The 10,158-nt window shown below is 46.2% G+C and overlaps 1 protein-coding gene across 3 annotated transcripts in view; it reads right to left on the bottom strand.

Annotated features, from left to right (window-relative positions):
* The window catches only part of EVC (EvC ciliary complex subunit 1), a 92,654-nt gene that overhangs the window by 79,169 nt on the left and 3,327 nt on the right, over positions 1–10,158 (bottom strand). For all 3 annotated transcript variants that reach the window (XM_081495023.1, XM_081494842.1, XM_081494926.1), the window contains exons 2-3: positions 6,357–6,482; positions 48–131 (exon numbers count right to left, since the gene is read on the bottom strand). In XM_081495023.1, the coding sequence (XP_081351149.1) occupies positions 48–131; positions 6,357–6,482 (210 nt within the window). The remainder of the gene's footprint in view (positions 1–47; positions 132–6,356; positions 6,483–10,158) is intronic.

Genomic DNA, 10,158 nt, shown 5'->3' with positions numbered 1-10,158 from the left:
ACATTATTGGTAAATTGCATTTCCAAGATGGAGCTCAGGACGCTTACCCTGAACTTCTGATTGATGGGATAGACGACTTTTGCCTTCAGCGCAAACGCTGTGATATTGCTGTTGAAAGATGGCTCATATTCCTGGGAAGAAGAAAGAATACATGGCATGGGGAGGCTTTTGGCGAAATGAAGGACAAACCACTGAGTTTCCAAAGTACCATATCCCATTGGTAACAGTGGCCCTGGGAAGGGACGATAATAAACACATTTAGAGCCAAGTTGCTAGGAGGATGGATGGATGGATAGATGGACGAATGGATGGATAGATGGATATATGAGTGGATGGACAGATGAATGGGGTAGGTGGATGTATGGATGGATAGATGGGTGTATGGATGGATGTGGGAGAGACAGAGGTACAGATGGGCGAGGGGATGAATGGACAGATGTTACAAAGCACATTCTTCATTTAATTCCAAGACTTCAGCTTTGGAAGAAATAAGGATTTAAATAACATGACAACACCAAAACTTTTCCTAAAAGTTGTGAATCACCTTAATATTTTTAGCACTGCTGCTGCTGCTGCTAAGTTGCTTCAGTCATGTCCGAATCTGTGCGACCCCATAGACGGCAGCCCATCAGGCTTCCCCATCCCTGGGATTCTCCAGGCAAGAACTACTAAGTATATAAAAACTTATGTGTGGCAATATTCATGCAAGGCTTTTGATTAGATCATAAAATGAAAAGACATGCTTGGGGAGATCTTTTCACTTTCTGAACCTCCATCTTCCCAGACAGGAAGCAGGTAGCCTATCTCCCCCAGGGTCGGGGATGTGGATGTGGACAAAGCCCCCAGCCGAGATGCTGGAACAGAGCCCAAGCGAGATGATGGACCACTGTGAGTTACAGTAGTAAAGAGCTGCCATCAACCTCTGCTCAGAAACCATCTCCCTGACACAGCTGGACAGACTGACTTGTAGCCTGCTCCACGGCCCCACATCCTCTCTGCATCGCTCTCCTGTTAGGGTCACCCCTGTGCTTTGCACGGTCAGTGCTGAATAAGGGCTTGGACACATCCAGTGGGTGAATGAAGTCAAGCAGACAGACGGGTCAGGAGCCTGGCCCTCCAGGCTGGAAGAAATCTCAACTCAGCAATTCTGAACCAGATGCCAAAACCTTTCTACTAAATCTTTTAAAAAAAAGAACTCCATAACAAAGGACTCGGAGAAGGCAATGGCACCCTACTCCAGTACTCTTGCCTGGAAAACCCCATGGACGGAGGAGCCTGGTAGGCTACAGTCCATGGGGTCGCTAAGAGTCGGACACGACTGAGCGACTTCACTTTCACTTTTCCCTTTCATGCACTGGAGAAGGAAATGGCAACCCACTCCAGTATTCTTGCCTGGAGAATCCCAGAGACGGCGGAGCCTGGTGGGCTGCCGTCTATGGGGTTGCACAGAGTCGGACACTACTGAAGCGACTTAGCAGCAGCAGCAACAAAGGACTGATTGCCGATTGCTGCATTATCCTTGGAACCACATACCCTATCACGGGGAATGCAGAAGAAATTACTGCTTCCTCACAAGGTGAGAAATTGAAACAGCACCCCACAGAGCCTGTGGTGTGGTTCATACCCATCTTCAGAGAGGATTTCACCACAATGCCCTTCTGACCAGGACAGAAGGGAGCTCTGTGGCAGGGCCCGAGGTCTTGTCGTGTCTCTCTCTACCTTGTGTGCGTGCTAAGTCACTTCAGTCGTGTCCGACTCTTTGTGACCCCATGGACTGCAGTCCACCAGGCCCCTCTGTCCATGGGATTCTCCAGGCAAGAATACTGGAGTGGGTTGCCCTGCCATCCTCAGGGGATCTTCCCGACCCAGAGATCAAACCCAAGTTTTTATGTCTACCTGCACTGGCAGGCAGTTTCTGTACCACTGCTTACATACACAGACTAAGATGACAAGAATGGGGGCCGTCCACCAACATGTGCCACCTCCTTAAACTCCAAGGATGCTGCCATTTCCCAGATGGAGAAGATGACACAGAGAGGTTGTGCACCCAAGGTCACACAGCTATTAAATGTCAGGATTGGGACTTGAACTCAGATTCCCTAGCTCTCCTCTTCAACTGCCACCATCCTGTCTCCTTCTACATGACAGAAGTGAGAACAAGAGGAAGAGCCATGCAATTGCAAGGTCAGTGGGAGTTTAGAGGAGAAGCCCCCAGGTCAGCCTCACCACACCCCAGGGACACAAGTCAGATCCTCAGGTACTGGTCACTCCCACACCTGCCACATCCAATCAGCCACGAATCCCACCAACCTAACCTGCTAAGCATCTCTCTAGGGCCCCAATTCAGGCCCAAGCCATCATCGTACTTACCCCAGTGGGCTGAAACAGCCTCTTACCTGACTCCCTATGCATGTACCAAGGACTTACTACATGTTGCCACTTGATGCATGTCTGCTCATTTCATTATCACTCAATCATGATCATGCCCATTTTATAGAGAGGTAAACCAAGGCTCAGAGGTGGACATTTTCTAATCCAGTCTTCCCGAAGCTATCAAATAGCCTTTTTTTAAAAAATGACTGCTCTTTTTTTTTTGGCTGCACAGGCTCTTTGTTGCAGCGTGCATGCGAGCTTTCTCTAGTTAGAGCACTCAAGCTTAGTTGCCCTGAGGCATGTGGAATCTTAGTTCCCAGACCAGGGATCGAACCCGTGTCCCCTGCATTGGAAGGTGGATTCTTAACCACTGAACCACTAGGGAAGTCCCTCAAACAAGCTTTTAACCATACAATTCCCCTCACTTCCTGGCTTTCCTTGGATCTGAGCAAATACAGAATAGCTGCCCCTAGCCCACAGCAGCCCATCAGTCACTCTCTCTTGAATCTCTGCTGGGAAGATGGTACAACAGCGTGGCAGTAAGACCAAAAAGGCTGACTTCAGAACTGGTGACATAGTTTGTGAGGCCCAGTGCAAAATGAAAATAGGCGCAGGGGTGCGTGTGTGGGGGAGGGGTCCTTAGTCAAACGTGACTAAGAATTTCAAGACAGCAAAGTCCAGAAACAGGGAGGGGTAACTGGGCAGAGGGTCCCAGTGACCATATGGGAGGTCATCCAACTATGAAGCTGGCCTCCGGAGATGATCCGGGGAAGACACACTTCTTCAAGGAAAGACGAGAAAGCAGAAAGGGCACCGTGCGTTTTTACACTTTTTCCAAACAGAGGTGGAGAGAAAGGACAGAATGGAAGGGGGTAGAAAATGAGAGGAAGGATTGTTCTCTGCCTTCCAGGGGTTCATCTTCCAAAGGGGTGACACCAAACATACACTGCACTTCAGGGTAAAACACAATATAAGAAGCAAAGGGTGCAGACACAGGGGTCCACCTGCGATGCATAGAAGTGGAGCCTGAGGACCGGGAGCCTGGGCTGTTTTCAGTTTCTCATAGCTCTTTTTGTTAAGTTCCGATGTCCTCTAAATTCTGATCATCTCCCCAACCGTAGCAACACAATTATTCAGAAAATAGGCTGTAGTGCAGATTTGCAATGTAAAACTTCTTCAGCTGAAGCAACGCAATTATTCAGAAAATTAAAACATAATTGTCAGAAAAGAAAAACCATTTCACTTGCCGACAAAAGGTACTCTTCTCGGCAAATGCACAGATGCATCCAGAGGGGAGCTGTGCCCCACCACCCCTCTCTTCTCCAAAGCCAAAGGACAGGACGAGGCTGTGAAGCAGCAGTCCTCAGAGCCTTCTGGAATTTTCTGTGTATTTTTGGCTAATGTGAGCTATTTACTGAAACAGAGTTCATGCAAGGAGTGACATGGACCCCAAATGCCTTGGTTTTCTGGGCATTGGAGGGTGTCAGGGTTATAGCTCATCGCCCTGTTAAAGTCAGCCCTGCCCTCATTCCTTGACAAGCTCAGCTTGCCGTAGACAGGCGTATTTTGGCAAAGCCGGTCACCGGAACAGGCAGATCTTTAACTCTTGGCAATCATTAGCTAGATAATGGGCATCAGCGAGGCACAGCTAAATAGTTCACAGGTAAAACATTACTAGGTAGAAGAAGTGGGTTAGCCATCTGGGAGGCAGATAGACTGATTCATTCTGTGCTAGGAGTATTGACAGAGTTGATTTGTGGGTGACCCTATGGGGCCGCCACCACTACTGTCATCGCAAAGCTCAGAACCCTGAGGCTCAGAGAGGTTGTGTCATTTGCCCAACAGCACACAGCACACAGGTGGTAGAGCTGGACGTGGGTTCCAGGATTCTGGATCCCAAAGCCACTACTTTTTGCATCATATCTGAGGTCGTCTTCTGTGTGAGAAGAGTTTTTTCAAATCGGTTTATTGAGATGTTATTCATGCAACTGAACCATGTAAATTGTACAATTTAATGCTTTTTGGTATATTCACAGATATGTGCAACCCTTGCTACAGTCAATTTTAGAACATTTTTGTCATTTTGTAAGAAACCTGTACCCTTTAGCTGTCCCTCCTAACCCTCCCACCCCCTGTCCCTACCCTAAGCAACTACCAATCTGCTTTTGGTCTCTTTAAGTTTACCTGTTCCAGACATTTCAGATGCTTGGAATCTTATGACATGTGGTCTTTTGTGACTGGTTTCTTTCAATTAGCATTCTATTTTCAAGGTTCATCCGTGTTGTTTTTATGACTGAACGGTATTTCATTGTATGGAGCGACCACATTCCGATTACTTGTTCATCAGCTGATGGACATTTGGCATTTCCACGTTTGGGTTATTGTGAATAGGGCTGTCAGGAATATTTGCCCACAGGTTTTCTCGTGGATATTTGTTTTCATTTCTATCAGCAGAGTTTTAATCCTACGTGGTGAGGGGATCAGAGGGAATGAGAGAGACAGATGAGGGAGAGAAACTAAGACAGAGAAACATTCCACAGCCACACTGTCACACAGAGACACGCGGAGACACAAAAAGAGAGAGATGGACATACAGGTAGACGCAATGATACACACATAGACGGACACACTGGGAGAGGCAGGCACCTGGAAACAGAGAGGCTGAGCAAGTCAGCTGGAGACACACAGCACAGACGAGGACAGGCGGACTCATCTCTGGGAACAGCCAGGTGCTCTCTCTTCCTCTGCGGCTCTGGGGCTTCCAATCCCTCCGAGGAGTCCTGCCCAGGGCTGAGAGGAGAAGCCCTGTCTTCAGAACCCTTGGGAAGTATGGACAGGGTGTGACTCTTGAAAACTGGATTTTCAGTTTAACCAGAAGCTTCCCCTACTGATTTCCAACTTTTTGGTGAAATTTGTTTTAAAACACCCAGCCCGCTTTCCTCCTTTGGTAAGTGGAGGCTGCAGAGTCAGGCCCCTGACTGAGTGTCAGGGGCCATGGGGGTGCGGGGACGCAGCCCTCCTAGACAGGAGTTGAACATCCCAGGTCCAAATATCGGCTTCAAGGCTTGGGACAGTGACCTGGCTCCACAAGACTCAATTTCCCCATCTGGAAAATGGGCATATAAACAAGGTCTATATCATGGAGTGCTGAAAGTGTTGCATGAGAGAATTCACATGACAGTTTACATCACTCAAAAATGACATACGTAAAAATGCCTAGAATCCAGTAGGTGCTAAATAAAAAACTTCATTCTACCTTTCCCTCCTTCCCAGCATCTTTCTCTTTCTTTCTCGCTCTTTCCCTCCCTCCTTACCTAGATGTCTATATTTACCTTTTGGCAACTGATGCTGTGACTGGAGTCTGTGGTACTTTCTAGGGACTAGGAAGTGACTAGAAGTCACTCATTCTTTCTTTGGAAGAAATGCCCTATTCATCCATGGAGCTCATGAATGAAGTGATACCCTATGGGCTGACTCAGGGTGAGGGGCGTGGAGGAAGGGGACGAAAAGAAAGGTATAAGGAACATCCATCTTTTAACATCTCCATCAGAGGCCCAGAACTCCCACTCCTAGATATTTACTCAAAAGAAATGAAACAAAATGAAAACAAACTTACACACACTCACAGATGCCTTGTTCAGAATAACCAGGCATGGAAACCAGCCCACAAATGGTGACACATCCCCACAGCAGACTGAGCAATTGAAAGGGACAAATGACTGATCAGCGCAGCAATGACCTAGACCAGCAGGCACGAGAAAGCATGTGATTCCTCTCATGTAAAACCCTAGAGCAGCAAAACCAATCATGGCAACGGAAATCGTAGCAGTGGCTGTCTGTGCAAGGAGCACTAAAGAACTTTCTGGAATAAAGGACATTCCTGATTGGGGTTTCAGTGACAGGAGTGTATGCACTTGTCACTCATTAAACTATAAGTTGAAAATCTGTGAGCCTCCTCCGATGCACCCCAACACCCCACTTACGTCCAGAGGCTCCTCATCCTTTGAAGTCAGTGCTTCTCTCTTCCTCCTCCTGGATGGGGATCCAGCTGCCGATGGGGTCTGGATGTTAGACTCCAAATTCCTGAGCAGACTCTGAGTGTCGTCTTTCTAAAACCCAAAGGTGGAGGTGAGTGGGAGAGCACGTCAGAGTCGGTCAGTCTAGTGCCCTGCAGGAGCCAGCCGCCCCCCGCCGCCCAGCCGTCACGTCTGCTGGTCTCCACGCCTCCACTACCGCCTGGCCCTCTGCCTGCATGCTCCCCTCCATGCCCACTGGAAACCAACTCCACACCCTTCAGGGCTGACCAGGTGTCACCTTCCTGACAATCCCCCAAAGCCCCATCTCAGTGTCCTCAGGCCCTGGAAGCGATACTTGGATCGAGGCTCATTCCATTGTTCTTCGGAATTGGTCACCACCACCACTGCCACCCCTAGTAGCCTGTGAGCTCCTTGTGGTGGGGTAACAGCTTAACATGGATTCTGGTCACAATATTTGCATTCAGTTCAGTTCAGTCGTTCAATCGTATCCAACTCTTTGCAACCCAGTGGGCTGCAGCACACCTGGCTTCCCTGTCTATCACCAACTCCCGGAGCTTGCTCAAACTCATATCCATCAAGTCGGTGATGCCATCCAACCATCTCAGCCTCTGTCGTCCCCTTCTCCTCCTGCTCTCAATCCTTCCCAGCATCAGGGTCTTTTCTAATGAGTCAGCTCTTCGAATCAGGTGGCCAAAGTATTGGAGTTTCAGCTTCAGCATCAGTCCTTCCAATGAATATTCAGGACTGATTTCCTTTAGGATGGACTGGTTGGATCTCCTTGCAGTCCAAGGGACTCTGAAGACTCTTCTCCAACACCACAGTTCAAAAGCATCAATTCTTCAGCACTCAGCTTTCTTTATGGTCCAACTCTCACATCCAGAAAAACCATAGCCTTGACTAGCCAGACCTTTGTTGACAAAGTAATGTCTCTGCTTTTTAATATGCTGTCTAGGTTGGTCATAACTTTCCTTCCAAGGAGTAAGTGTCTTTTAATTTCATGGCTGCAATCACCATCTGCAGTGATTTTGGAGCCCAGAAAAATAAAGTCAGCCACTGTTTCCACTGTTTCCCCATCTATTTTCCATGAAGTGATGGGACCAGATGCCATGGTCTTAGTTTTCTGAATGTTGAGTTTTAAGCCAGCTTTTCCCTCTCTTCTTTCACTTTCATCAAGAGGCTCTTTAGTTCTTCTTCACTTTCTGACATAAGGGTGGTGTCATCTGCATATCTGAGGTTATTGATATTTCTCCCAGCAATCTTGATTCCAGCTTCTGCTTCCTCCAGCCCAGCGTTTCTCATGATGTACTCTGCATATAAGTTAAATAAGCAGGGTGACAATATACAGCCTTGGTGTCCTCCTTTTCCTATTTGGAACCAGTCTGTTGTTTCATGTCCAGTTCTAACTGTTGCTTCCTGACCTGCATACAGGTTTCTCAATAGGCAGGTCAGGTGGTCTGGTATGCCCATCTCCTTCAGAATTTTCCACAGTTTACCGTGATCCACACAGTGAAAGGCTTTGGCATAGTGAATAAAGGAGAAACAGATGTTTTTCTGGACCTCTCTTGCTATTTTGATGATCCAGCAGATGTTGGCAATTTGATCTCTGGTTCCCCTGCCTTTTCTAAAACCATCTTGAACATCTGGAAGTTCACGGTTTACGTATTGCTGAAGCCTGGCTTGGAGAATTTTGAGCATTACTTTACTTTTTATGTGTGTCTCTGTTTAAAGATGCCTGATTTAACGTACTGTTGATTCATTAACCTTGAACTCACAGCCAACAGCACTGTATCTCGTGCCTGGACAAAGCTTATCTAACACATGCGTTTTCTCCATAAGGCACAGCACAGATTTCTTGTCCTTAGAAACACTAAACAGCACTTCAGTGCTACACTTCATTTTCAACAACAGTATCACCAACAAAAAGCACAAAGATGAGAAAAAAGAATGGAACTTAAGAGAACATGGAAAGGACAGTTGTTGGCAGTATGAGCTGAGACAAGAAAGCTGAGTGTGGCCTTGTTCAATCTCATTTGGAAACTGTACTCCAGGCAACTCATATGTTTCTCATTTCTGCTCCTATTCAGGAAGCACCTCAAAAGTATCCCAAGTGTCCATTTGAGGGATTACAAAATAAATTTTAGTAAGCAGGCAAATTTGAAAACACCGAATCCACGAATAATGAGGATCAACTAGTTCAGAATAGAAACCATTCTAGAGTTTAAGATTACCTAAGGCACTTTCTTAAAAATCCCCCAACGACAGTATTGGAGATAATAATCATACTAATATTATGCATACACACACAACAGCTTAAAGTGGAGAATGACATAAATATTAATATTCTTGTTATTTCCAATACTGTCATTAATGGGATGACTTAAAAAAACCAAATGGATCATGGGAGGGCTTGTCAAATACATCTCGCTGGGCCCACCTCTAGAGATTCTCATCAGTGTGTCTGGGGTGGGTCCCAAGAACTGGCATTTCTAAAGAGCTCCCAATAATGCTGATGCTGCTGGTCTGGTTCACTTTGACAGTAGCAACAGTCTGGAGGCAACCAGCTCAGATGGCAGAGTTCAGAAGCTTTCTGGGAGACAAGTTTTTCTAAAAGAGGAAGTTGATCAAATACGTAATGTATTCAAGTATCTTGAAAGGAAATGGAGATAAATGGGAGAGAGTTTACTGGTAAATCAATGACACGTAGTTAGAAGTTAAGGAAATGAAAAAAATGGATAATTATTAATTTCAGGTAAAACAAAATCTTGTGCAAAAAAAAGAAATTATTCATAATCACTGCAGATCCTTGGCTGACAGTGAATTATGTTTACAAAATTGCAATAACAAAAACACAAATTGCTGATTTAACCAAAAGTACCAAGAGATTTCCCCTGTAGCTCAGCTGGTAAAGAATCTGCTTGCAATGCAGGAGACCTGGGTTCAATCCCTGGGTTGGGAAGATCCCCTGGAGGAGGGAAGGCTACCCACTCCACTATTCTGTCCTGGAGAATTCCATGGACTGTATAGTCCATGGGGTCGCAAAGAGTCGGACACGACTGAGTAACTTTCACTTCACTCACCCCATAACCACACAGGGAGGTGGTGATGGTGGGTGGTGAGGGTGTAAATATGAAGAGAGGGGGCGAAAAGAGAGCTATTAGTAAATCACTCCCCACTTCCCCAGTGGGACGTCAAGTAGCCGCATCAGCAGGTTATTTAGATGTGGGAAATAAATGACCAAAATAGCCAGCTGAACAAGAGTCGAACAAGATTGGTTCAGAGCAGTGAGAAATAGTTGCCAAGGAACATTTTAAATTATGTGCATGAGTCGCTAGTGGTAAAGAACTTGCCTGCCAGTGCAGCAGACGTAAGAGAGGTGGGTTCGATCCCTGGGTTGGGAAGATCCCCAGAGAAGGAAATGTCAACACACTCTAGTATTATTGCCTGGGAAATCCTATGGACAGAGGAGCCTGGTGGGCTACAGTCCATAGGTTGCAAAGAGGGGTACATGACTGAAGTCACTTGGCATGCACACCTAAGGGCAGACATATTAGTCATTCTGATGCAAATAAAGTTTTAATGATAGAATTTAGAATTTAAGGAAATGAAAAAATGGGTCATGATTAATTTCAGGGAAAACAAAATCTTGTCCAAAAAAGGAAAGTATTCATAATCACTGCAGATCCTCGACTGATAGTGAATTATGTTTACAAAATTGCAATAAGGAAAACACCAAATGCTGATTCAACCA

The sequence above is a fragment of the Giraffa tippelskirchi genome, chromosome 1, assembly GCF_054371585.1.
Source record: "Giraffa tippelskirchi isolate mGirTip1 chromosome 1, T2T-mGirTip1v1.2.pri, whole genome shotgun sequence".
In the NCBI taxonomy this organism is placed as follows: Eukaryota; Metazoa; Chordata; class Mammalia; order Artiodactyla; family Giraffidae; genus Giraffa; species Giraffa tippelskirchi.
Note: the sequence above shows the minus strand (reverse complement) of the source record. Positions and strands in the feature narration are given on the sequence as shown.